Here is a 27,400-nt window from a genome sequence, read left to right on the forward strand (position 1 = left end):
TTGGAATTCTCTCTCTCCCTCTCACTCTGCCCCTACAGAGGTGTATTTGCTATCTCTTCCTCAAAATAAATAAAAATAAACTTAAAAAAATCAGACACTCAACCGACTGAGCCATCCAGGCACCCTTAGGCCACTTTAAAGAAATACCTATATTAGTATCTTTCACTAACCAAAAGAATTACAAAGGGGATTTTTGCTTTTATGAAAAAATGAAAAGCAAAAATCGTGTTCAGCTTTTGTTTTGCAGTGAGCCATTATAGGGGGAGCGGGCATCCCAAGCAGGGAGAACCAAGCTTCTTCCCTGGGAACTGTACTCAGCATCAAATGGCCATAGCTTTGAACTGTAAGCGTCTGTGCATTATTTCAATTTATTTTGTGCATCTGTTTGCAAGATGTGCCCTCAAGGGTCAGAGAAGCCTAGAAGAGAGTATTTTTGGGGTCTGGGAATTCTCAAAGAATTTCTCCATATAAATTAATGGGAATTAATTTTTCACTTTACATTATTTCAGATTAGGAAAGGTTTCACAGGAATGTTCTACCTTCAGAAAGCAGAGGAAACCTGTATGTGTGGGTTTATTTCCGGGCTCTCTGTTGTGTTGACCTGTTTTTTATGCCAATACCTTACTGTTTTCGTTACTATATCTTTACAATATACTTTGAGATCAAGGAGTATGGTGCCTCTAGCTTTGTTCTTCCTTCTCAAGATTGCTTTGGCTGTTCGGGGACTTTTGTGGTTCCATTACAGATTTTAGGATTATATCTGTGAAAGATGCCATTGGATTTTTGATAGGGATTGCACTGACTTTATATTGTTTTGGGTAGTGTGGACGTTTTAACAATACTTCCAGTCCATGAACGTAGAATGTCTTTTATCTGTCTTTAGTCCCTTTCCTAAAGTGTTATAGTTTTCAGTGTACAGGGCTTTCACCTCCTTGGTTAAATTTATTTTTGGGTCTTTCACTCTTTGAAACCACTGTAAATGGGATTGTTTTAATGTACCTGATAAGAAATGCAACAGATTTTTGTATGTTGATTTTGTATCCTACAACTTTACTGAATTTTGAGTTCTAAGTTTTTTGGTGGTCTTTAAGGTTTCCTAAATAGAATGTCACGTCATCTGCAAATAGTGACAGAAGCTGGATTCCCTGTCCTTAAGGACAAGAGCCATAGCTGGTTTGAGTATAATGTTTAATGTAAGATACAGTGGATTGGCAGAGTTGGTGCAAAACCAAGAGATTCAGTTCTCGTCAGTGAGTTAACAGCCTAGGCACCTGGGCAAAACATTGGCCCTGCTGGCCCGAGTCCTCCGAGTTCCTCTGCACAGCACCAGCTAGAGGTTCCAAGATTGATATCCACTACTTGAAGGCTTGGATAGGATCTAAGTGTTCTCATTCCCAAAGTGAGTGAAGACACTGCCCTAGTCATCACAGCAGGTGTAATTTGCAGGACAGACTTGAGGAAAAGTGGGGACAGAACCGGCCCTGTGGGCCTGGGTTGCTATACATTTACTACATGCAATAGTCCAAGAGACTCTTGACTTGAGTGTTGAGCCTGTCCACCTTCCCACCTATGTGTTTACCCTCCCTGACTGTTCATGGTGGGGAAGAAGGTGCGCATCCAATTAAAGAAAAAAAGGTCTTTCCAAAAGCTATATTTGGCATAAGCTGATGCCACTGCAGGTGCTGCCAGTGGCCAGGCACAGGTACAGAAGGCCCTGAGGAGTTGGGAGGGAAGGAGAAGAATGTGCAGGCAGAGCAGGAAATAGCCAGCTCAGGTCTCTGCCTGAGGCCATGCAGTAAAGGGTAACCTGTGGTCCTCCTCTTTGGTCAGGCAAAGGCCCTGGCATGGGCCTGGGAGGTGAGAGGGTGAGGGGCACAGGCTCTGCCCTTGGGCCCTAGCTGTAGGCTCATCACATTGAGGTGATGCAGCAAGAGGCAAGGCAAGAAGACAGTAGTCAGGCTGGTAATCCTTGGCTCCTAGGAACTGCCCTTGTCCTTGTCATCCATGAGGTCATACCTGTGGGAACACGCAGAGGAAGCTCAGGTAGAAAGGTGACCTGTGTCCTCTTATAAATGAAACATGACCCAAGCGCTCCTATACTTCAGCGAATCAACAGTTCCCACCTCAGAATGCATTCTTTTCTCCCTTCCTATGATTGGGATTTCTCTTAAATATCCAGGCCCATTCCCCACCTATCCGATACTCACCATTGGGCTGCTCCCTGGGAAAGGTCTATCTCTGCAAGGTCCAGCTGCACCTGTGTGGATGATGGTAGGAGCAAGGTGTTATTTTGACATCTCCAAAGACCACATCCCATCATCACATATTCCTGGTCCAAACCAGTGCAGTGTGGCAGTCTGGTACTATGCAGACCACCTGTATAGTACTGTCACCTTCAGTGCTTCCTTCCTAAGTCCCTGAGGGGCTATAGCCTCATTACCAGCAGCTTCTAAGTCTTACCTTTGCCTTGCTTGTCCTCACCTTCTTACCTTCCCCAGCAGCTCACGCTCTCTTGACATGAAGGAGGAATTAGACTTCACAGAGACATCCAGCTTTCGCCGCAAGGCCTCATCCAGGGGCAGTTCCCACTCAAACCTGGGGAAGGACTGGGTCTTAGGGGCAGGGGTTCCTTCCCAAGCCTGCCATCTCCCCCTGAATGCCTGACTGACCGCTCACTGAATTCGGGATTTAGGGTCCTCTTCTTCTGTGAGGTCTTCCTCTTGGTGCTCCGGTTCTTGTCTGGCAGTAGCAACAGTGACACGTACGGGTCCGGGGGATCCCGTCCATTTTGTCGAAGGGCCCTGCAACAGGGAGATGAAGGTAGAAGGCAGTCCAAGGTAGGGGGAGGGAGGGTGGGAACCCGGAGCATAGGGTCTCACCGGCAACTGTGCACGATGCTGACCAGCTTCCGTTCTTCACTGTAATACCAGACCGTCAGTTTCACCTGGCCCAGGGGCCCTGCTGGAGCCTCAACGGGACTATGGAGAGATGGAGATAGTGCTGGAAGAAGGTAGTACTTCGGGAGCCCGTGGCTTACCCTTTGTATTCCTGACTGCACCCCATCTTTCTGTCCAAAGCCCTTACCTGTCACCATGTGTTAAGCGCTGCCGGAGCTCTGGGGCTGAGGAAGTGATATGAGGCAGCCCCCCCCAGAGCTCTGGTTCTTCACTCAGAGATGAGGAGCTGTGGCTGTAGCTGTGGCTGTGTGCTTCCACTCCTGAGTGCTGGGACACCAGGATCTAGGTAGGCAAGAAGGCCGTGAGCAGGGCAGACTCGTGCTCAACTCCCTTGCTATGAGGGCGTGGCCCTTGGTTTCCATCCTCCCTTGGCCCGTCATCTCCTGGCACTCACCCCCAGCTGTGCTCTCAGCAGCACCTGCCCTTGTCCATTGTTAAGTGTAAACCAACGGTCCAAGCAGAGCTGGTCAGTCACAAGTAGCTCTGAGAGGGGCAGGGAAAGTGAGCCCAGTGCACCAGTCCCCTCGCCCCGAACCTGTGGAGTCAAGAGGTCAATGATTTAACCCTGGTGTTCTAGTTCCAAACGCTTGGACACTTGGGTGGTTTCGGAGAGAGACTCCCCTTTGTGACAGAGAAGCCATGTTACTGGTCCCGCTTCCCTTCCTTTCCTAACCAGAGTGGACCATGCTATCTGTACTTCCCAGGCATTCACAAATTATGCCCAAGGGCTATAATAGCTGCATAGGTGGAGAAAAAGAACAGTAAAAATGGAATTAAATGTTTCCTGCCCTTCCAACCCCATTTCCTCATTCCTAAGTAACTACCTGTAAACCCTTTCTGTTTTCTTAGTTCTAGCATAATTCTAGCTAATATGCCTATATATCACTTTATTGTGATTTGTCAGCTTTGGTGTCTACTGACCTGCAATGCAAGATCAAAAATTGAGCTCATTTGCATCTCTTCTCTATCTTTGCTTGTGTTGTTGATAGTTCCATTAAGTTCTATTGGTTTCTGTTCGTATAACTCTCTACTTATTGTTTTATCAACTTTAGAAAGTATCTGACTCTTCACACTTCAGAAGGGGAAGGGCACCCCTATATTACCTCCCTCTCCCCACTCCCATATCTCTTTACTTTTGCTCACCCTTCACTCTTTATGCCATTGAAGTTGCTCCAATAATCAGTGACCTCATTTTCAAAGTCAATCAATAGTTTTTGGTCATCTAATTTTTTATTATATTTATTTTAATTTATTTTGAGAGAGAGAGTGCGGGAATGCACACAAGCACATGAGTTGGTGGGGCGGGGGGTGCAGAGGAAGAGAGAGAATCCCATGCAGGCTCTGTGCTGTCAGTATAGAGCCTGATGTGGGGCTTGAACCCATAAAACATGATATCATGACCTGAGCCAAAACCAAGACTGAGCCACCCAGGTGCCCCTAATTTTGTTTTTTAGTAACATTTGGCTACTTCTTATCTTTTCATATATTCTTCTTTTGATTTCCTTAACCCTTTCTTTCCTGGTGAGCACCCCACTGCCCTGGCCACACTGCAGGCCCTTTGAAGGGCGCTTCTTCCTCTGCCTGCCCTTTCACTGCTGCCATGCTCAATGTGTCCATCCTTGGTCTTCTTTTCACCCTACATCCCTAAGAATGCTCCTCATACCCATGGCTACAGTTGCTACGCGGTGCTTATTCATGATGTTCAAACAAGAGGGAGAGGGAGGAACACCATAGTTGGCCATAGATGTGCCTTCTGGATGGCTCTTTCCCCTTGCATGGTCTCAGAGATCTCAAATTCAAAAACTTCTGCTTTGGTGGTGCCAGGTGACTCAGTCAGTTAAGCGTCAGACTCTTGATTTAGGCTCAGGTCATGATCTCAGGGTTTGTGGGATCAAGCCCCCTGTTGGGCTCTGCACTGACAGCATGGAGCCTGCTTGGTATTCTCTTCTCTCCCTCTCTCTCTGTCCCCTGCCCCCCACTCTCTCTCAAAAATAAATAAACATTTTCAAAAAACTCTTAAACTCCTGCTTTGGGCATTCCTGCTTTGGGCAAACCCTTCTCTGTCCAGCTACCCCATGCTAAGAACCCAGGAGTTAGCATCTCGACTGTTCCTTGTTCCATCTCCCCCCATGTCAAATTAACCACCACCAAATACCATCCAAGCTTGGTCATTTCTTGTTTATTACTCTAATAGACTGTTAACTGATTTCCCTGCCTCCAGCATCATCTTCCTTTAGTCCATTCTTTATCCTGCTATCAGCATGATCTCTGTAAAGTGCAAATCTGGGTGTGTCACCCCTCACTCACTCACTCATTTATTTATTTATATGTTTAATTTTGATAGAGTGCACGAGTGGGGCAGGGGCAGAGAGCGAGGGGGACAGAGGATCTGAAGTGGGCTCTGAGCTGTCAGCAGCAAGCCCGATGTGGGGCTGGAACTCACAAACCATTGTGAGATAATGACCTGAGCTGAAGTTAGATGCTCAGCCATCCAGGCTGCACCCCCCCTCCCCTCCCCTCACTCCCTCAACTGTTTCCCTGTGCCTTTAGATAAATCCAGATTCTTAGCATAATACTCAAGAGCCCCTGTGATCTTGCTTCTGTCTGCCTCTCTGATCTATAATTTGCCTTCTTTCTGCTCCTTCTCTTCTCAGCCTGAAGACTTTTCCTTCTCTTCTTGGTCAGAGTTTGTTTACCCTTAAGCTCAGAGGTCGTCTAAGGATGCCTCTCTTATTGCCTTTACCTTTTCCCCTAGTCTGACATGAAAGCCCTCCTTTTTCCCCACAGTGCCTTTTCGTCAGCAGTTGTCAGTCTGGAAGTTTTCCGTGGTTATTTTTCTTCCAAAAGAGAGCGTGAGCTCCATAAAGATAAGAACTAGATCTTTTATCTCTGAACGCCCTGCGCCTGGTTCAGTGCCCAGCCCGTGATGGCAGAACGTTCACAGAATGAATTTATAGTACCTGCAACTCCAGGCTCTCAGTGTTTGGTTTCCTGATGAGAAAGGAGGCACTCTCATCCCAGACAGGGGCTGAAGTTTGGGAAATAGTCTGGTGGAGATGAAGGGTTACGGTCAGTGGTTCAAACTCTCTCCTCTGCATCTTTCATCCCTCCCAGACAGCCCTGTGGCATTTTCTAATACCTTCGTCTTGTGAGAAGTATCTCCCACAGTGAGAGTAGCGTAAGGACTGGGAGGCTTGGTACCTTTTCGGAGCTAAGAGACAGAATATTGTGTTAAATACTGTCTTAAATTTAGACTCGTTAGGCAGATCCCCTGCTCCCCTCACAAATTCCATCCACAGCCAGTGACCAGGTCCCCATTATTACTTGACAGCCACCACCCTCCTGGCCTCAAACAGACCATTCTTCCCACCCCAGCGCCACCCTGGGAAAGAGGAATTTGGAATTTACTATTCCAAATACACCAGGGGCATCCAAACCTGAGGGAGGCGGAGCAAGGGCCAGGGAGCTATGGGGCGTGGGGAGCAGATCTCACCGGCAGGTCCTCCGCCCGCTCCAGATAAACGGACAGCAGGGCCGCTGCCAGTTCTGCACTCTTCTGCGTCTGGATCAAACTGTTCACCTGCAGCACCTGTGGGAAGACACACTCGGCTTGGGAAGTGGTGACTGACATACTGGGGCCTGGCATACACCTCGGAAGCTGACACAAGAGTTCGCCTTGACCCATCTGGAGTCCATTCCCTACCTCCTCTAACTCCGCAGCAGTGGGCCGGGGGGTCAGACGCTCCAGACGCAAGTGCAGGCGGCCAGATGGCACGTCCTCCAGAGTCAGCCACTGAGGAAGTAGGAAGGGTTAAGGCTTGAGGATGTGGGGACAGAGGGACTAGAAGAGTGAGACATGGGTCAAGATCAGGAAGGATTATTGATTCTAATTTCTTGCTCACCTCATCAAGGAAGCCAGTGTTTAGGACTGCAGTGAGACTCACTTTACTCCTGTAGAGGAGAAAGATTTAAACAAGAGGCCAACGGTCAGAGCCATGACTCTGTCTCCCCAGAGCCAGACTTCCGTGGCCTACAGAGGCCCAGCCTGTCTTCGCCGCCAGACTCCCATCCTCTCACCTGCCCAGAAAGTCATCCTTGTCCAGGTCCTTGTCAAAAACTTCAATGTCTAGCTCTTGGCCTGGAATTGATGTGACAATCACCTAGTGGGAGAGAATAGTGCAAAGGGGATTCTTTCCTTTTTTCTCCCAGATGACTAGGAACCTCCCCCTCAATCACCTGAACCCCGGAGGGCTTTCTGACCCTGGGGCTCTCTCAGAGCTAGAGGGAAGAAGGGGAAGGGACTCAGAGGAGTCCCAGCTGCTCAATTCTGACCTCAAAAACCTCATTCCAGCGGGGATTGAGATCTTCCCGAACAACACGGCTCCGGAAGCTTCGTCCTGCCAGCTTTAGTTTCACATAGGGGTCTGACTTGCCCTTTACCAATCCCCCCAAGAAACGGTCTTTGGCAATCAGGTCCTGGGCCTCTAATACATGGATCCGAAGCACATTCTGCAAAAGGGACAGACAGAGGCACCAGATGGCTGTGAGAGAGAAACCTGACAAAACCAGCCCTGAAAAACAGGCTTTGCACACTTAGGCAACCGACCCTAGTCCTTTCTAGATATAGACTCACCTCAGTCCCGAAGTGACTATCAGGAGTAGTATGACAAGGTCGAGGTGGGGCATCCACACTGCTGCCTGCCTGGGAGCTCTCACTGTCCGGGTCCCAAGCACCAGGTGTTCCAGGCACGGTGGGAAAGTGCACTTCTGATGAATCCAAGTACAAGATCTGGGAAGGGTAGTGTAGTTGTCTAATCAAAGAAGTGCAGCTGACCACCTGCAAGCAAGGTATGTGGGGGTGGGGGGGCAGAGCAGAGGCTCTGACCGGGAAAACACATTTCTGCTTTGGCTGGGCTCATCTCTAGAAGGTTCCCTCCACACTCTTCCTACTCACACACTATTTCTTCCCCAGTTAGGTCAACAAACACTTTTGTGTGCCTGATAGGTGCTTCCACACATATTAGAGGATTCCCTTTCCTTACTCTTAATACCAAGGAATCTACAAGGCCCTTCACCACCCTCAGTGTTTCCTCTGTCTCCATACCCTCATAACCAATTTCATGTAGAGCCTGGAGTTTGGGCCAGAGCTGCTGAGCTGGAACCACTGGTCCAAGGTGAGTTCAGGGGCAGTCAGCAGGCGACCCAGAGGCAGGGTCAGTGCCCCTAAAGTCAAGGCCCTGGAGTCATCCTTCACCTAGAGGCACAGGAAGAGGGGATGTAGTGAAGAGATTAGGAAAAAGACCTATTGGGGAAATTGTAACCTGCCACCAGCTTCATTTGCTCTGTGCCAATCACCTTTTGTCCCACTCTAGCCAACTTTTCTTAACAGTCCACCTACTCCATCGTTCCTTCTGCCTTTGCTCATCCTGTTCCCATTATCTAAAAAGTTCTCATTCTCCTCCCCCTACCTATTTTTTAAAAATTTTTGTTACTTTTTTTTAGTTTACTCTATTTACTTATTTTCCCTCCCCCTGCCTATTTAAATCCTATTAATCACTCAGGGCCCACTTAAAATTCTTCACAAAATCTCTCTAGTTGCTCAAGCCTCCGTACCTTTCTTTGGCTATCCTTAGCACTACATTATGGGTACTTTATTCCCATTAGTTAATATTTAATAATTTCTGGATGGTTTTTTTTTTTTTTTAATTTTTTTTCAACATTTTTATTTATTTTTGGGACAGAGAGAGACAGAGCATGAACGGGGGAGGGGCAGAGAGAGAGGGAGACACAGAATCGGAAACAGGCTCCAGGCTCTGAGCCATCAGCCCAGAGCCTGACGCGGGGCTCGAACTCACGGACCGCGAGATCGTGACCTGGCTGAAGTCGGATGCTTAACCGACTGCGCCACCCAGGCGCCCCATTTCTGGATGGTTTTATACATGTGTGTCTTGTCTGTGAAACTAGCCAGTAAACTTCATGAAGGCAGATACTGTTTCATGTTTTTTTCTGTGAACTTTAAGCTTCTAGATGTCTACATGGCTTCTCTGGCATGTTTAATTGTGATGTTTAACAGACATTCTTGCAGTTTAAGATGACACTTTTAAAATAAAATTCTCTCCTGGGGCACTCAGGAGAGTGACTGGGTGACTGGGTGACTCAGTCAGCTAAGCAACCAACTCTTGATTTCAGCTAAGGTCATGATATCACAGTCTGTGCGACGGAGCCCCAAGTCGGGCTCTGTGCTGACAGTGTGGAGCCTGCTTCGGATTCTCTCTCTCTGTCCCTTTCCAGCTCATGTAAGAGCACACACTCTCTTGCAAAATAAACATTAAAAAAATAAAATAAAATTCTAATCATGACTTGAGCCCTGCCACTTGATGGGAGAATCAACAGAACCTGTAAGATTTTTTTTTTTTAAAGTAGGCTTCACACCCAGTCAGAACTCACAAGCCTGAGATCAAGACCTGAGTTGAGATCAAGAGCTGGATGCTTAACTGACTGAGCCAACCAGGTGCCCTAGAACCTGTAGAATCTTATTTGGAATTGACATTCTCTATTGTTATTTTGCTTCTGTTTATTTTCACATTTTCTTTTTTCACTGAAAAGGAAAGATGATGCTTAGTTTTAAATGTTAGAAGTGTACAAGTTGTTTTGTTACAATGAAACTACGGAAAAATATAATAAAAGGCTAAGTACTCAATATGTTCTTTTTTTTAAAAATAATTTCACTGAGGCATAACTTGCCATAAAATCACTCATTTTAAGTATACAATTCTCAGTTATAAAGAATGATTCTAGAGAGATAGTTGGGGAAGAATGGAGTGCTTCAAGGAGGTGGAGAGTCTATGTAGATGGACTGAAATAGTGATCAAAAGGCAGATGGAAGAAGGGGATACAGACCTGGGAAGGCAGAATAGGGTATTCAGAAGGAGCTCAGTGGGGTGATCGTCTCACCTGCACATCAAGCTCCTGGCTTCGAGGGTCTTGCAGGAAAAACCGGAAGGCCTCTTCCCACACCGGGCAGTTGTTGCTGTAGACAGCCTGGAGACGCACAGGATGGGATTAAGGTTACGTGCTGCAGTACCCATTCCTGTTTCTCCAGAAAACCTTTGCCTTTATAGGCAGCCTAAAGGGGAGACTTCATCTCAAGAACAATCCTCCCCTACCCCACCAGGCACGCGTGCGTGGGCGCGCGTGCGTGCGCACGCACGCACACACACACCATCTCCCACAATGATATCCTGGCCCTCACCTTGCTCTCCTGGGTCATATCCTGAATTGAAAGTTGTACCATGGGATTGGGTTCCTTGTTCCCCTTCTTTAGCTGTGGGGGAAGAATTAGAAAGTCACCATCTTGGTGTTTTTGGTTTTGTCTCTGTGAGTGAAGTTGGGCTCTCATCAGAATCTTTTCCCTGAGGTGGCTCTGATCCCCTCCTTGGAACCCTTGTGTTACATGCTGCTGCTTCTGAAGCCCAGTTGGCAGGGGCAAGACAGGGTATGGGAACGCCGCATCCAGGGTTTCCTGTTCAGCTGCCCTCAGAAGGCACACTCACAGGAAGATCCTGGGCCCGGTCCAGATAGACAACTAAGATGGCAGCTGATGGTGGCTCTGGTCGGGAGGAGACTCCTCGATTCCACTGCAGAACCTAGAGGGAAGGGGTCGGTAGTCAGACCCTTGCCCTCCAGTTCCCCATATTTCCAGTCATCTGTTTCTCCCCTGCCAGCTTCCTGTTTGCCAGGTTGGTTACCTGCTCCAGTTTTTCTGCAGATGGCAAAAGTGACAGCCATTCTAGCCTTAAGTGAACTTGGCCTTGCCCACCTTGTAGAGGAAACCACTGGAGGGATAGAAGAAAGTGAGGTATAACAGAGATAAGATATTTACCCAACCTCTTCTCTACCAGTGTAGCAACTATTGTCAACCCAATGGGTGAGACCACCCTCCCTCTTCCTCTTGTCTCAACTTACATTATCCAGCACTCCAGCCTGCAATACCTTCCCTACATCCAGCTTCATCCTAGAGGGGGTGGGGAGGGGACAGTGAGAGGGGGAAAAAGGAGAATGTGTTGTAATTAATAGCATGTCACTGGCCCTCCACTCACCCACCCAGAAATAAATGGCAAATCTCAGACTCCCTTCTTGTACTCAGCAGATATGTGAGAGAGAGAGAGAGAGAGAAAGAGAAGGCAGGAAGAGGGTGTTAAGAAGGAAAATGATACACAATTCCCAGGCCTGGAAAAAGATTATAATTGCTTCTGCAACCGTGGTAGCACTGGGGCTTTAGAATCCTAACACAGGCAGAGTCTCACCTGCCCAGAAAGTCATCTTTGTCTGGATCCTTATCAAACACCTCCACCTCAATCTCCTGCCCTGGGACCTCATGGACCATCACCTGAAGAACATTACAGCGTTAAGGGTCTCATGGGCTACACTGTGAGGATCATCCAATCAGGATCTTCTCTCACAGCCTCCCAGGGCCTCCCCCATTTGACACAATTCCCACTCCTCAGCTGTCCCACCTCGTAAGTCTCTCCCCACTGGGGGTTGAGGTCCTCATTGATGACCCGACTGCAGAATGTCTGGGTGCCCACTCGCACAAGTGCATAGGGGTCTGACTTGCCCTCGATCAGGCCCTTCACGTATTTGTCCTTGGAGCCCAGACCTCGGGCAGCCAGCAGGTGAATCCGAATAATGCCCTGGGCATAGGAATCAGATGGTAAGAAACTAAGGACCCAGCATGAGGTTCCTGAAAGAAGGATCTATCCGATGTTGGAGAGGCCATACCCTGGGAAGAGGGGAACGCAACTGCGCCACATCCTGAAGGTCAGGCACAAGGGGCACCAATAATCGGTTGGGCAACACAAGGAAGGCAGCAATGGAATCCATGATCATGGTGTCAGAGAGGGAGCTGGATGGGGGGGTAGAAAAGGAGCTGAACGTGGCCCCAAATTCCAATATCCACCCCCCAACCCCAGCTTTCTTTTCCACAACTGAGTGACCTAACGCTAGAGGGACATCCTTTCTTCAAAATCCGTTTTTGCTACTCTTCCACCCTAATTCCGCACCTACTGCTCTGTCTCTTCACTGCTGTCCCAGCTCTTCTTTTTCTTTTTCCTCTTGCTGAGCTCTCTGCAGCCCTCTTCCTTCTCTATCCACAAGCATGCTCCCCCACAGGAGAAAAATAACAGCATGGAACTTTTCAGGGGTATCTGTTTTCTCTCTCCAGCTAGGATGATCAAGGCTCCTGGACGATATCCGCTGTATCTTTTACTGCTTGGTATCCCGAAAACCCCCAGCCCAGGGCTGGAACACTTAGGTGCTCAATAAATCCTTGATACCTGAGTCCTGGGATATCCAGCAGGTTGGTCATCCCTGTCCAGTTGATATCTAGGGTCTGGAAGGAAAGAGCAGGGAGATCAGCACAGAGCACAAGCTGGTATGGCCACACCCATCCAACAGTTGCCAGACCCCTCAGCCTTCCCTCCCCCATGCCCCAGAGCTGGCCACTCTCTCCCTCCCAATCCTGTTTTCCCTGCTTCCCCATTCAGCTCAGTGTTTTCCCTTACCGGGCGTCGGATAAAGAACATCGACACAGCCCCCACAATAGGAAGGTTCCCGATGAGCGGCTCAAGAATCACCCGCAAGACACCATGTAGCTGGGGCAAAAAAAGAAGATCAAAGCATTTCTCTACAAAAGGACTTCTTTCCCTCCCAAACTTTCCCAGCTTTGGTTTTTCCAACTTTCCACTTCCCCACATCCGATGAAATTTAGGGCAAAGTCTCCCTATTATGGGTGCCCCTGACACATGCCCCACCTGCATGCCTTTGATGCCTGCTTTGCAGAAATATTTCTTCACTTCCACATCAATCTGCACATCACCTACATAGCTAGGGGTTGATAAGGAAGAGAACGAAGAGGGTTAGTACTAGGCTGAAATGGGGGGAGGGGAGTGAAGCGGAGTGATCAGGATCCTGCTGAAGGGGAAGCAAGAAGAGTGAGTGGTGTTACCTGATGTTCAAATCCAAGAGGATCTGTTCTTTGCTCTGGCCAGGGTGAACCTTGACTCCTAGGATGCGCAATGGCTGCAGAGAGATGGATTCTTGAGAGAGAGAAGAGGGAAACGGAGGAGTATCTTCTGGGCCACCCACCTTCCCTGGCTCATCTCCTCCATCCAGTTATTTTCCTTCCTACACACATACCTTTTCACCCAGTTCCACTCGTGTAAATGTAAATGTTTGCAGATGGGGGTTAGAGCCTCGAACAGCTGGGGCCACAGTTTCAGTCAGAAGCTTCTCCATGTACTGGCCCAGAAAAGGCCAGACCTGGGCCACAATCTAGAAGGAGAGGGAACCCATCACAGGAGAGCCCAATCTTCCTTCTAAAGGCAAGTTCCTTCGGAATCCTCCTCGCAGAGAGCACTGGGGCCAGACCTGACGAGTGGCAGGGTCTGGCAAGAGAAACGAACCCCATTCCTTCCTCATGAAAAATAAAAATCAAGACCATCATGCTCACCTTGTTTAGCCACTCAGCCTTTTCCACATCTGGGAAGCTGACCTAGAGGTGGAGAAGGGAGAGGTAGGGATGAGCACAGCCTCCACCTGTGGTTTTCTACTAAGATGCTGGGTGGTGTGCCCACAGAGGAAAGGAAACCAAAGTGTGACAGGGCCTCCTCACACCCAGGGGTTGGCCGGGAGGTGCTAGGATGTTCAGAGGATTCACCCCTCCACGGGGTTTCCGGGCTCCGAGGTCTCTCTGACAAGGGGCGCTGACGGGATGTGGGCCACACAAAGTTGCTCTGTGGATAGCTGGGGATGTGAAATGAAGACAGCTGCTGGAGCAGAGAGGGAGGGAGGAGAAGGGCAACATTCTTTCTGGAGGGGGAGGTCCTGACAAATCAGAGTTTAAGGAGGAAACCCTGGGATTAGAGAAGTCTTGGTTCCGTTTTGCAGCCTTCCCACTTCACCCTGGACTGGGGCTTCTTCTACACCAAGAAGGTGAAGAGGGAAGCGGCTCTTTGAGGGGCCAGAAGTGCTGGCCGTTTTTTTGTTTTTTTTTTTTTTCTTCATCTTCTTTATTTCGTTAGTGTGCCTTTTATGGGAAAGAAGGACACCTGTGGTTTGTATTGGCGGAGGAGGAGGGACAGTCGCCTCAGGAAGAAGACTGCTTTTCCATGATGAGGAGTAGGAGGAATAGCCAGTTGCTGCCTGGGCTACAAGTCCCCTGGGACCATTTCTCCCCCTTTCCCCTCTCCAGCCCTGGGCCTGCGCAGCATGGCTGTATCTGTCTAGTGTCAACTTTGATTCCGCTCTTCTGCCATTCTCCCCGGTAGAACCGCACCTCCGCTGGGAGGGGCAGGAAGGCGGGGGCAGGGAGGGGCCGCGTAACGGGCTCAGCCCCGGCGAGGGCTGAGAGCAGGCAGGGGGGTGAGGGGGCGCAGAAATAGGGCCCGGGTCCCAACCGAGCAAGCGCAGCGCGCAGTCCGGAAAAGGGTGGGGCCGGCCAGGGGCGGTGAAGTGTGGGCAGCGGGCACTGCAGCAGTCAGTCGGACTACCCACCCCCCTCCCCCGCACCCCCGCCCTGAGTCCCGCAGCCGCCTCCGCTGCGCTGCGGCCCAGCTGTCTGGGGCTGCAAGGCGAGGGTCGGGGGTCTGTCCGGGTGCCGTGGCTCCCCCGAGCAGTGCTCCCGGGGTCGAGTCCCGGCGGGTACCCGGAGATAAGAGCGGGAAAAGGGAGAACATTATGGCCTTAAATAGGCAAAAAAAAAAAAAAAAAAAAAAAAAAAAAAAAAAAAAAAAAAAAACGAAAGAAAAAAGTCTCAAGGAAGACTGGAGTGACGAGGGAACCCTCTGAGCCGCAGCGGGGATGTCCGGGAGCAGCAAGGCGCGAGTGGCACCAGAAGCGAGGAACGCTCAAGCGTCTTGGCTAGGAGGGAGAGCCACGGCTGCGACAGGCTCCCCAGATGTTATAACTGCTCCTGCCCAAGCGCAGAGGAAGAAGTCCTGATTCTGTGGAAGGATCAGGATCTGGGCACGCGGAAAGGAGGGGGAAAGGGGGAAGAGTGGCTACCGGGTCCCAAGAGTGGCGTGTCCTAGCAGGCAGCCGGCTAGCGGGGCGAGAGGGGAGTCTCCCTCCCATGGTCCCAGGGTGGGGAGCTGACTTTAGGGACAGGGAGGGAGAGCCCTAGAGCCGAAGGGCTATGAGGGGGGCTATGCAGCACTGAGGGTGCTCGCTCACCCAGGCAGGTAGCTCTCGATGGCTCATATAAAGTGTTTTCGCCGTGAGCCGCTCCTCATCGTCCAGCAGCTGCCGCGCTGCCCGAAGGCTCCGTTCTTTCTCGTCGCGGACCCGGCGCCAGCCCAGGTAGAGGGCGAGGCCGAAGAGCACGAAACCCACGCTGAGTCCCACTGCCCCAGCCAGGTACACCGGCACGAGCACAAGCAGCCGCCGCCCGAATGAAGTCAGCAGCGCTAGGGCCTCACCCGCCGCGCCTGGGCCGGCAGGTTGGTTCCCAGAACTCAGGTCCCGCTTTGTGTGAGCAGCGGGGGGCTGGTCAGGGGGGTCGGAGGGAGCAGAGGGCTGATCCGCGGGGCTGGGGCTGGAGCCGTCTCCAGGAGAGCGCTCCATGTTGCCACCTCTGGGAGGACCCGCCCGACCCAGAGACCAGGAGAAGGTTGCTTAGCCTAGCGACCAGCTGCCCCCAACAAACCGTAACCCCTAGGCTGGGGGAGGGGAATTTAAGCCACGCCCCTTCTTTCTGAGGGCTCGGGTTGGCCGGCGCTGCATAGACCAAGGAGGAGTCAAAAGACAGAAACCCTGCCCCTCTTCCGCCGGGAGGCGCTAAGGTTCGGGAGAGGCAGGACCTCCCTGATTAGACCGAGTGTCAAGATGGGCAGTCTGGGATGGCGGGAAAAGGAGGAAAGAGGCTAAAAGAGCGGCACTTGATTGGTCAGAAAGAGGAGGCGTGGTGTACCATTTAAAGAGATGAGGCCCCGGCGCTCCCCCACGTGGAATGGGAGTGCCTGTGGTATGACATCATGCGGAGCCGCACCGCCAATTACTCCGTTTTAGAGGGACTTGGGGTTGAGGGGTTGTGGAGGATGAGGATTTACTTCCACTCCATTCGGACGGGTTGGCAGGATTTGTCTGGAATTCCTACATGTTCGTTTGTCAGCTTTCCCTAGTTTTTATATTCTAAGCACGTTTCTTATTCTTCGGGGTTTCCGTGGCTGTCCTTACAAAACACCCCATGTGGAATGAAAGGTTCTGTCTATGCGGTCTTCAGCCCTCTACTTTGTGCAGTGTAACGACAGACGCTACAGAAAAACTGGAGAATACGAGAATTAGAGTTAGGATTCTCCAGCCTTCAGGGAAGAGAGAGAGAGACAGAGAGAAAACGGTGTGAATAGGAAGTGAGGCTTTATTTCTTATTAGTAATCTCCAAGATTTAGTTAGTTATCTTTATCATAGAGGGCAAATTAAACTGGCTCCCAAACGGTGGGGGCGGGAGTGGGGAGGGGAGATGCCTCGGCTGCAGTGGAATTGATTACATTTCCTATGATTTCCCTGATCCTGAGGAACTGAAACGAAGAGTAATGAGACAATTCTGTTTCTTATTTGCCTGAGTTGGAAGGAAAGTTCAGAATACAGTCACATGTAGAACTAATGCAATTCCATGTTGTATAGTGTACGTGTAGGAAGGGAAAAGCGCAGGGTACATTGATGATGACTACTGTTAGTAGTTAACTGGACTTAGAAACTAGACTAATTGGAAGCTCAGGAGGGAAGAATTGGTCATAAAATGATTATCTTTTAATGCAGTATGTGTGGAGCTTGTGTTATTGTTTGAAGCAACAGGAAAAGTAGGGTTGACTGGTGGGGAGAGACTAGATCTGCAGCAGATAAATATTATCTGGCTCTGCAGGGCATAGATTCCATCAGACTGTTTCATCAACTCTGTTTAAAACCTATTCCTGCTCAACCTTACCCCCTTAAATTTTCTGACTTCCCCTTCTCTACTTCCCTGAGGCTAAACAGTATCTAGAGTGCTTCATTCAGTGTGCAGAACTGTGTAAGGAACAACTTTCTGCCTTTTACATCTTCCGTGTTCTCAGAGGTAAGCAGGTAGGAAGGAGCTCATGGAATCTGGAAGAGGTAAGAGTGACCTGCTCACTACGCAGAATACAGCAGGAAAATGGATGCGCCTCCTTGGAGGGAAATCTCTCTGTAAACTGAATTTTGCCAAGCACTAGAGTAGGAGGAGCAGGTCACTTAGGCTGGGGGGTGAGATGGTGACCTATGGAGTTTTTTTCCAAGCTTCTCTGCTTTCTCACCCCATCTAGAACATCAGACCCTTCTACCAAAGACAGTCTGTGGAAGATGAAAGCTAATCCTCAGGAAGGTCTCCTCCCAGCTGAGGCCCAGGAGGCATAGGATCTGCAGCTGCAATGCAGGCACCAGAACAAGTAAACAGGGTGGGTCCCTGCCAGTAGACAATTCTGCAGTCCAGGTGCCACCTGGTGGTGATAAGCAGTAAATCTGTAACAGGAGAAAGCATGGCCATTTGTTCGAGGAAGTGTCTAAGTGAGAATACCCAAACTTCCTGGATTTGCAATCTGCATTTAATATGTAAACTTCATTAACATCCTCAGGGAGGGAGAGGATTAGATGTGGTAACCTAGTCCTTGCCCCCTCTCCAAGATGGAAGGGGCAACAGGATTTGAGGTAATATCCTCTATTATTCCTCAAAAGTTACTGCAAAGTAGGTCTATCATTAGAACTTTTTTATGCCAAGTCTGGAGTCTGCCTGAATGCCTGGCTCCATTCCTTAGTAGTTGCAGAACCCTGGGCAGCTTACTCTCATTAAGCCTTTCTCCTCTGCAAACTGGGTTGTATAACAGAACCCATTGTGTCAAAGAGAAATTGCATGTAAAGTGCCTAGCACAGTGCCTTGGCTTATATTATTAAGTACTCAGTAAATGTTAGCTATTATTCTAGAACTCCCTATTTATTTCCTATGCAGCAAGACAGGACCTTTTCTCCATTGGAGAGCCCTTCAAATATTTGAAGACATCTATTAGGTTTCCCCTCAGTCTCGTCAGGTTTTTTTTTTTTTTTCTGCTATCCCCACTGATTTATCAATGGGCCTCTTTGAAAATTACACTTAGAACACAGAATCCTTTAAGAGTGGTTTCACTCAAAAAGACGTGGTAGAACTGTTATATTTACAATGTATTACTATGGTTCTCTTACCCTTTTGGAGCTCCTCAGAAGGTGCTTAGAACATAGCAGGCTCTTAGTATTTATGGATTGACATACTATAGGACTAAGAGTTTAATTTTTTTGTAACCAATTGAAGTCCTGTGTTGTTTTCATGTGAATTATTGCTAACATAGTTCTCTGCAGTTCTTTCTCAGACAGGCTCAAGCAATTTTTTAGGGAGAGGGTCAATCCAAATTGATCCAAACTGACCTCTTGGATTAATTCAGTCAATCCAAGTTACAGCACTTTCAGGTTTACTTGGTATTTCCGTGTGTTAATGTTGGTTAACAGGGCTTTTCATATTTTTATATAAATTTTTTAAATAAAACATAGCCCTTGAGTGTATCACTAGAGACCAGAAGTTTCTCTAACAAAATGCGCTAATCAACATTTACTACACAAAGATGTTGAGTTTTGACGCCGCCAAACTCTACCATTAACTGACCCATAATTATTCTCTTATCTGCAATGACTTAGCAGATGAGGAAGAGCAAAGCAGCCCTGCCATCTGGGGACAGGCCTGGCAGTGCTGGGCTTCGGGTTGTTAAGGGCTGACCTGGGCTCACAGCTAGGAAATGATGTTCTCCTACTGGACACAATCTCATGAAACACCAACATCACACAATGGCACTCAGTGACTGTGATGAAGTGAGGCAAAAAAACCAAGATCACACTTCACAATTTTGTTTAAACACAAAACAAGGTCAGTGTGCAAGTCATGAAATAGCAAACATCCCCTTCTCCCAACTAATGGGTGACTGCTGCTTTATTACCAATTTCAGCTTCACTCTAGTCTGCTCTTTTCCTAGTTAAGATACCCAATCACAGAAGTATCCCTGCTTCCCTGACAGCACCCAGTGGAACCAAGCCCCACTTCCTTGAACCTTCCCCCAAATCACTTAACCAGAGTCCCAAGTCCTAAAAGTCCTTTCTAATGTCCCTTTGCTAGGCATGGGTCCCATGGCACACTCTCCATAACTGCAGTGAGCATTAAACCCAATTTGTTTGACTACAGGTGTATTCCTGGCAGTCTTTGGCTGGCATATGTTAATCAAGAAGATACAATGATTCAGTTTCCCAAATCTACCTCTTTAGAGATACTTGGCAAAAAGAAAATAGTCAGGATTTGGCTGGGATGAACTCATGTTGGTATCTATCATCACATTTGTCTCTACTCATAAACCATCTCTTTTAATAATCCAGAACTGTGCCAGAAAAATCAACATTAAGCTTATCAATGTGTGGTTTCTAGAGTCCACACACAATATTTCAGTATTTGACCACTTCTAGTCTTTAGGCCTTTTCTTTTTTTTATGACCAGCCTTGACCGCGCATACCATCTCCAACCCCAGGTGTAACCTGAGTGATCAACCAGACAAAACAAGAGGTAGCAGCAGATATGATGGGGGAAGCACAACTCAGAACCATGTTCTGTATCCCAAATCCACTGTCTCATCAGACTAGATACCTGAGTTGTTTCCCCTACATCAACTACGAGCTGAGGAGGAACTGAGGTTTGGCTACTGGGGTCCCTGGCCTTATGGACTCTTAATTGGATTTAAAACCTCTGTGGTTCTATATGGAGGCAAAGGAAAGAGATGAACCCTGAGGTTTGTGTCCCCAGGAGAACTTTCCTTTTCCCAGCACCTCCCAAGCCTTGAAGGCTTAAGGCATTGGTAACTGAGGAAGGGATGGGGTAAGAGGGGCATTAACTGTCATCAACCAGAGAGCAACTGCCACCTGCCCTGCTGTTTGAATAAGGGATCTGTCAATACATATCCCATTCCCATTTCCCAGCACATCCACCCCTCCTTAGTACCTGCCCCCCTAAATGACCCCAGGAGCCCTGGTTACTAAGGTATCCTGGGAATAGTATCATGCAGATAGAAACCAGCAACAGATGGGACTATTTTTAAACTAGACTAGGTGGCTCCAATGCTTTTACCCCACAAAGCGCCGTTTAATTTTGCTCTGGGTCCCTACCCTTCACCTGGTCTCTGCCCAACCTTATCCAAGCTGTGTGAGGGTGGGGTCTTTATCCCATTTTGGCATGAGATATATTTACTGCTCTCATCTTCCACACAGTTTATCTAAGCAAGTTTTCACTGCCTCCATTTGTTAAAAATAACTCTTTTTTTATTTCTTTGGAAAGTGGTGGGCCCTGCCCTATGGATTTCCAAGCCAAGCCAAGGTAATGAATGCTCCCCTAGTCTTTGGACTGGAGTACTATGGTCCCCACCTTCCCTTGAGCCCAGGAACAGTTTCCTGTATTCTCCAACTAGGCCCCCAGTTGTCTGAAGGCTCCTATTAGGCCTTCTCTCCTGGCCACCCACTTCCCAATCTCTCCTGGCTTTCCCTCTGGGCAGGGTTTTTTTTTGTTTTTGTTTTTTTTCTTCCAAAGCCAGTGCTGGAACCTGTGCTATGCAGAAGAGAGGACAAGACAAGGGATGTCCCCATCTTCCCATCAGGGTACATACGGCCCCTCAGTCAGTCCTTCCTCTCTGCTGGCTTCAGTCTGCACTCCTATGAAAGCCCCCTCTGTGAGGCTTGAAGGAAGATGGACAAGAGGACCCTCATAAAAGGGAGGTGAGAGAAAACAGACCGGCCCAACCCTTTCTCAGAAGCAAACTCCTTGTAGTCTCTTGTCCTAGTCCTTGAGTGAGCCCTTCAGACAGGGCCTGGGAGGGCTAGGCGAGTGGGTAAGGGCCCCTCGACCCCAGCCCTGGGAGGCTATACCAGGGGAGTGTCCATTAGCCCCATCAGTGTGGCATGGCTGTGATACGCATGCTCTGGGAAGCGATGGGGTAAGTCACCATGGGAGTGGTGGTGTGGCTCATTGTGATTCCTGCCAAGGGTTGGGCCATCGATACAGCCACTGGGGCCACAGGAGCCACAGATACAGCCACAGGAGCCATGGAGACAGGTGGGGGTGCCATTCCCTGGGCAATTGTTTGAGCCAGAGCAGCTGACAATGGCGTGATCTCTGGGTTCAAGTGTGGGGGTGGGGGTGGTGGAGCAGCAGGAGGTGCAGCATTAGTTGGGGGAGCAGCTGGAGCTCCAGTGGGGGCCACCAGTTCTTGCTGGGATACAGGGCGAGGCTGTAGAGCCTGGCTGCTGAGAGTAGTGTGAGTCTGGGCAATACCATGGTTAAAAGTGGCAACAGTGCCCACAGTGGGGGCCAGAGTCTGCTCAGTTGCTGGTGCGGTAGAGCTCAGGGTCATGACCTTGGCCTGATTGCGGAACTGGGCATTTTGTTCCAGCAGTACCTCATTGGTGGCCAGCAGGTTGCTGACCTGCTTCTTAAGCTCCTCCACCCGCTTCCTGAGCATGGCATTCTCCTCCTCCAGCAGTCTGCACTCCACCCCTCGAGGTGGAGCCAAGCTATATTCATAGGATTCAAAATGGGGGCCATCCGGGGGGCAGCATCCACCTCGCCGGCGCTTGGGGCCTGGTTCATGGTCCTCAAAGCCCCTGTCAGGGAGGTCATAGATATCATAGAGGTCGTGACGTCGTCCTGGGGGGACTGGGCCTGTTGCACCACCACCACCACTGCCTCCTCCACCTCGAGCATCAAACTCAAAATCCCGCTGCAGGTGGCGAAACTTGCACTTGGCTCCTCTCTGGCAGTCACCCTTGAGAAAGTCACGGCAGATAGGGACCTCCTCTTTGCCATTCGGCAAGTCAGCTGGTGAAAGGCCCAGGCCGGCTGCCACTTTCTGCCTCAGCCGAGGGGGAAGCTCTCCTGTCTTCTTATAACCATCCTCATCCTCCTTGGAGCCATGGATGAATCGGCAGTTTGGGCGGCTACACTCCTTGTTCTGGAAGTCATGGCAGAAGATGAACTCATTTTTGCTCACTCCCAAGTTGGATACCTCACTCATGTCTGGATGACGATAGCGGCAACGCTTGCCTCGCTTGCATACATTCCTCAAGAAGTCTCTACAGATGGCATCTGAGCTGGCCCCGCCACTGCCTGCCCCTGCCCCACTGGTCTCCTCGCTGCCACCTCCTCCAGGGCCTCCACCGCTGTTCCCGGTGCCGTTGGCATAGCTGTCCCGGTCAGGCATTCTGGTCCCCCCCAACTCAGGGCTTTCTTCCTTTTCTTGCCACCCTTGGTGACCGCTAGGAAAGAGAAGAACTGTGTCAAACAGGTGTCTTCCAGAGAGGCCACACTCTTCCCAGCTACAGAGCAGGCAGTCCAGCAAGAGGCAGGCCAGACAGGCATGGCTTTGGAGATGGAAAATCTAAGGTATGAGAATTCTGGCTGGACTGGCTGGCTTGTCAGAAGTCCCTCCCAGGTCCTCGTGCACCTGGTTGGGTCAGAATGATTCACACTAGCCTGACTAATGGAGGAGGGAGCTGGGGTGAAGCCACTTCATCTCACTAATGATGACAGGCCAAGGAGGGGGCAAGGAGAAAACAGTGTTGGGTTTTATTTCCCCTTCTGAGCTGACCTTATTAAAGTTGAGAAAGTGAAATTAAAACTGCTGTCTCAGTGTCTCAGTAGATTAGGAGGAGATTGGGAAGTGGCCAAGATGGGCTGGTGAGCTTACTAGGGCTGTGGATAACGGGACACTGCAGACAAAACTTCCCTTAACCCCTCTTCCGTGGGATCTCAGGTGAGGGCACTCTAGACCCCAGGAAATCCTAAATGAAGAGACTGGTGTCACCAGCTTGATGGCAGTTCCTAAACCTATCATTTTTTAGTATTCTCTCCCAGCTCACCTCTGCTGTCAACACCAGTGTGGTCAGCTCCCTCCACTCCATTTCGGGGAGAAGGGGGTAGTTCTACAGCTGGGATCTCCACTTATACACCCCCAAAGGACAAAACCATTTGTAGTAAGGTCAAGGTGGGAGGAAGGAGTTAATTTCACAGGAACAAGTGACTTTTCTTTTCCCATTCTACAGCCCCCTCCTATTCCCCATTAGAAGATACCACTGACATCAAACCACACCATTCCTCACCCCATAAAGATCCTCTTTATTTATAGGCTCTATAAAAGCTTTTTAAGTCTCCTCTTTCCCAAGAGAGCTCTGGAATGTCAATCCACTGCCCTGGTTCTAGCCCTCCCCTCTCCCCACCCCCAAGAAGACTGGGAGTCCCTGCCACCACGTGTTTGACCTCATAAGCCTTTCCTAAGCAGTGACCAGGCTCCCCCTGCTGTTCATATAGGAAAACTTCATATTGCTTCCCCTGGAGTATAAGGAAATCTTTCCTGGTTTCTTTGGTCTTCATTTCCCCCCAAGCACCTTCCCTACTGGCTTGACTTTGCCTTCAGAGGTCCCTAAAATGAACCAACCAGATAAGAGACCAGAGTTACAGAAGAATCTGTAAAAGGAGAAGGATCCTTTTCCTCCAAAGGCATGTAGTCCCCAAATAGAAACAATCAAGGAAGAAGAGTAGTAAAAAAGTAGATACAAACTTTTACTTAAAGGGAAATGACCCAGTGAAAAATAAATACCATCTGTCTAAGCTTGAACCATGCTGCAACTCCCACCAGAGGCAGATAATCAGCTATGATACTCCTCCCCACCCAATTCTTCCAGGATTGTTAGATACCTGAGGTAGCTCAGGTGAAGTCCGGGGCTCCTGTGGGTCTCCACCTCCACATCACTGCTGGGTTCTGAACAGGAAAAAACAAACAGAGTCTTGGTGGGAGAAGGGTAGGAACAGAGGCCTATGTTTGTTACAATAAAGAAGTCTGACTAAATGGCAAGAGCTCTGGGCACTTCCAAGATTCCCTCTGAGTTCAAACTGAATTTCACCTATCAAAGGGAATTGTCGGCAAGAAAACTAAGAATATAGAACTAATCTGGGAGCCTAGGAGGATGGGTTGGAAAACCAGCCCTGAGTGAACAAAGGGGGAGGGGTACTCTGCCTCAAGATGAAGGAAGATGTGGGGATCAGAGCCCGGCCTAGGGTTGAGGTTAGTTAACTCCGAATGCGGAGTCGTGCAAGAGCAGCGACTGACAAGGCAATGGGATGGCTGATTAGACTTGGGGGCGGTGATTATGACGCTTCTCAACACCCCAGAGTTTGGAAAAGAAGTCCTAAGAGTTTTATGCAGCAAGTCTTCCAGCTTGCTAGGTTCTGTGCAGTGCGACCCGCGCTCAGCCGTGGACCAGGCGAAAAGGACACTAAGGGAGCACAAGTGAAGCGGAAAGGGGGGACTCCAGGTGACATCAAGCTGCGGGGATGGGCAGGGCTGTGACGTCACGGAGCTGGCGTTTGCTCGCGAAGCAGGGTCAGTCAGAAAAAGGGCTCGGCCCTGGGGCATGAGGAAGAACCAGCTCGGTCCTGGGGGGCCTTGTGTAGCCCAGCCGAGCCCAGCTGCTGGGCCGGCCCCGACTCCTCCCCTCCGGGCGCGGCCTCCACCTAAGTCTCCCGCCTCCCTCACCTGCCGCCGCCGCCGTAGTTGCTGCTGCCGCCTGCCGGTCCTCTAGCTTCGACAAAGAGCCGCCTACCCTATTGCCCTTCCGCTTCCTGCGGAAGAAATGACGCTCTAGCCACCAGACCCGGAACTACTCTATGGTGTGCGAAGTACTAGTGACTAGCCGCAGGAAGTTCCCAGCAAGCTTTGGGTGTCACCATAGCAACCGGACGCAACAGCACAGTAGCGCCTCAAAAGCGGAACTTAGTAACTTAGACTTAGGTAAGAGTAAGGGTAGCAGTGCCGTTTGCCCCTAACTTGGCCACGAACCACCTTCAAACCTATCCCCTCGCTTATACTACACCCTTTCTGGGAAGTAAGGGCCACCCAGTATCTACCGACTCCAAGGGCTTGGGGACCAAATGTCGGCCAGGAACAGGAGTCACACCCCGGGCTGTAGCCTATGTAGGGCGCTCGAGGCTCTACAGCGTGGGTGTTCAAGAGGCCCTACTGCACTGACAGAGAATCCCCAGCCAATAAAAACCACGTAACAGACAAAACCATTTTTTTCTTCAGCTAAGACAGCAGAAGAGAAGATTTATTGTATACGTTGTTACATTCAGCCACACATGAAAACAGAATTAGTCCCGAAAGTCACAGGTCCAGAGCAACGGACCAAAAGGGACTTCTGATATGAACAAGGCGAGTCTCTCAAAGGTGGTCGTTGCGATCAGATGGCGATGGATGTTCTAGATCCACTGAATCAAGCTCTAGAAAGTAGGCATGCAGTCCAACAATTGGTACCAGCGTCCCTGGCCTCTGGCTTTCCTTATTTCTGCTCCTGTGGCTCCATGGGTGCACAAGCTAGCGGTTTACTTGGACCTCTGCCTCATCTTTCTTCTTTTACGCTTCAGCCTGAAAAGCAGACACGGGAATACATCTCCTGCCCACAAACCCGAGTTCAGTCTTTCCCTCCCATCTTAAATGTGCATCTAATACATGGGGTGTCAAAACGGACAAGTACTTCAGTTCTACTATCCTGCGTTCAATCCCCGACTATGCAAGTCAATGCTTGTAACATTTTCACCTCAAGTTCTTTCAGATTTCTAAGCCAAACGATCCAAGGTTTGTCCAAGACACGCTACATTTCCCTCTTCCTGTGTTGGCCGGTCAAGTCTCAACATACCTGCGCATTCGCTTCTTCCTCCACTGCAACCCATCACAGCCAGAGGCAAAGAATAAAACAAGAGATTAGTTTTAATAAGAGATCTGGGCAGAGATGTGAAGGGCATTATTTAGAACCTGGCAGGTTCTTGACCAACTATGTAGGTATAGTCACAGTAAATCCAGCAATAATTTGGACTCCCACCCTCACCCGCCAAAATAGATATGAATCCCGCGTGCGCTTTTCTACTCCCGCCCTTTGTGCCCACAGTACTTACCCACCTCTTTTGCTTCTCCCCAAATTAGCCTTTCCTCTTCCGCTAGCTCTTGGGCACCCTTGAGAACCCAGCGGCTCGGGAACCATGGCGGACTTCCCTTGCCTAGTTGTCCCCGGGGCGCCCCCCCCCCCGCCCCCATCACTAATCTCTACTGCCTCAGCTTACTGCCAAGGACTGCTTACCTTAGCTCTCATGGCGGAGAGGTTTCTACAGGTAAAGAGAAAAAAGCTACAGTTAGTTTCGTGTAATGATGTCAAGTGCAGAGATCGGATGTTAATGGATTGAGCACGGAATACAAACACAAACAGCCCCAACACTCACCCAAGAAGATGGCGCTAAGGCGGAGAGAGCGCCAGAGGCCCGCCTACAGCTATTTAACAGGGAGCTGTGTCGTCATTTCCGTTATCTCACTTTTCCCTCCAGGGGCGGGGCTGCCTAAGAAGAGTAATAATGGCATTCAGCTCGTCTCAGGTGGCAGATTGATTGAATTAGGAGTTCTCTGGGAAGACATTTTGAATTTGAGTTACAAAATCCCCCTTCCCTCAGTTTTATTATGAAGATATTGTGTTGTTTCAGCGTGAGCACATATTTCCAATGTGGGTCCGAGAGGTGAAGACAAGCAAACGATAGCGACTTCCGCTTTCCCTCTCGCTGCTTCATGGGAGTTAGAGTTTCCTGGCTGCACCCTCCATTTTACTATGGTTACCTGCGGTCTATACAAAAATTCCTAATTTGTTTTACCGGTTTATTTTTAAATTGCTGCAGGGAGATTCTATCTCGTAACTTACGAAGGTCTTAAGATTCCAGAACGTGTAAGTGGGGAGTTGAGAAAGCCGTCATACTACGAAGAGAGCTTTGTTACTTAGATGAACGCTTTTGCTTTCTCAGCTATAGTCTTTCCCCCGCGATACATGAGGCTGAATGCCACAAGATTTCTGGCTCAGTACATCTTGTTCAGAAAATACTTCAGGGCGCCTGAGTGGCTCAGTCGGATAAATGTCCGACTTCGGCTCAAGTCATGATCTCTCAGTCTGTGAGTTCGAGTCCGCGACCGGGTCTGTGCTGACAGCTCAGAGCTTGGAGCCTGCTTTGGATTCCGTGTCTCCCTCTCTCTGCCCCGGCCCCGCTCATGCTCTGTCTCTCTCTCAAAAATAAATAAATAAACATTAAAAAAAGAAAAATACTTAAGTGACTCTGCCTCTACTTAGGAGTTAAGATCAAACCAATGTACATACAGGAAGCAGGATCAACTGTCTTCTTCTCTAGACTGAGAATATTTGGTGTTAAGATTGATCTTCCCAGTCTCATGGTATGGTCAGGTCAGAAGCACCCAGAAAAGATACTTGTAGATTTGGCTACGGGAAACTTGAGCTAG

General features: G+C 49.4%; 2 protein-coding genes across 3 annotated transcripts; both read right to left on the reverse strand.

Moving 5' to 3' along the window:
- Positions 1-1,171: 1,171 nt before the first annotated feature.
- ESYT1 (extended synaptotagmin 1) lies at positions 1,172-15,678 on the reverse strand. Its single transcript, XM_040491754.1, has 31 exons — positions 15,189-15,678; positions 13,468-13,509; positions 13,155-13,289; positions 12,964-13,037; positions 12,770-12,842; positions 12,521-12,610; positions 12,293-12,348; positions 11,739-11,862; positions 11,474-11,650; positions 11,264-11,346; positions 10,923-10,971; positions 10,706-10,792; positions 10,511-10,603; positions 10,210-10,281; positions 9,912-9,998; positions 8,062-8,211; positions 7,591-7,746; positions 7,290-7,466; positions 7,035-7,117; positions 6,860-6,908; positions 6,661-6,750; positions 6,451-6,546; positions 6,097-6,168; positions 5,918-6,004; positions 3,352-3,492; positions 3,085-3,239; positions 2,880-2,978; positions 2,670-2,801; positions 2,490-2,595; positions 2,208-2,257; positions 1,172-2,016 (listed from the first exon to the last, which is right to left on the reverse strand). Exons 1-31 carry the CDS (start codon positions 15,576-15,578, stop codon positions 1,977-1,979), a joined length of 3,315 nt encoding a protein of 1,104 aa, XP_040347688.1. The 5' UTR covers positions 15,579-15,678; the 3' UTR covers positions 1,172-1,976.
- A 1,876-nt stretch (positions 15,679-17,554) lies between these two features.
- ZC3H10 (zinc finger CCCH-type containing 10) lies at positions 17,555-26,434 on the reverse strand. 2 transcript variants are annotated; one of them, XM_040491755.1, is made up of 6 exons: positions 26,347-26,434; positions 26,208-26,232; positions 25,770-25,792; positions 24,611-25,498; positions 23,773-23,836; positions 17,555-22,334 (listed from the first exon to the last, which is right to left on the reverse strand). In XM_040491755.1, exon 6 carries the CDS (start codon positions 22,277-22,279, stop codon positions 20,972-20,974), a length of 1,308 nt encoding a protein of 435 aa, XP_040347689.1. In that variant the 5' UTR covers positions 22,280-22,334; positions 23,773-23,836; positions 24,611-25,498; positions 25,770-25,792; positions 26,208-26,232; positions 26,347-26,434; the 3' UTR covers positions 17,555-20,971. The 2 variants fall into 2 exon arrangements, with proteins under 2 accessions (XP_040347689.1, XP_040347690.1); XM_040491756.1 differs by lacking the exons at positions 24,611-25,498; positions 25,770-25,792; positions 26,208-26,232; positions 26,347-26,434 and adding an exon at positions 24,185-24,593.
- Between the last annotated feature and the right edge of the window lie 966 nt (positions 26,435-27,400).

Source organism: Herpailurus yagouaroundi, unplaced genomic scaffold, assembly GCF_014898765.1.
Source record: "Herpailurus yagouaroundi ecotype Mexico unplaced genomic scaffold, PumYag 182, whole genome shotgun sequence".
Taxonomy (NCBI): domain Eukaryota; kingdom Metazoa; phylum Chordata; class Mammalia; order Carnivora; family Felidae; genus Herpailurus; species Herpailurus yagouaroundi.

Bases quoted from the DNA above. Each gene is read 5' to 3' on its own strand.
- ESYT1 (XM_040491754.1), bottom strand. From the start codon at position 15,578: ATGGAGCGCTCTCCTGGAGACGGCTCCAGCCCCAGCCCCGCGGATCAG. The intron at 3,240-3,351 runs GTGAGTGCCAGG...TTGCCTACCTAG, and splicing joins TGCTGAGAGCACAGCTGGGG to ATCCTGGTGTCCCAGCACTC. The intron at 2,017-2,207 runs GTGAGTATCGGA...GTGTTCCCACAG, and splicing joins TCCCAGGGAGCAGCCCAATG to GTATGACCTCATGGATGACA.
- ZC3H10 (XM_040491755.1), bottom strand. From the start codon at position 22,279: ATGCCTGACCGGGACAGCTATGCCAACGGCACCGGGAACAGCGGTGGA.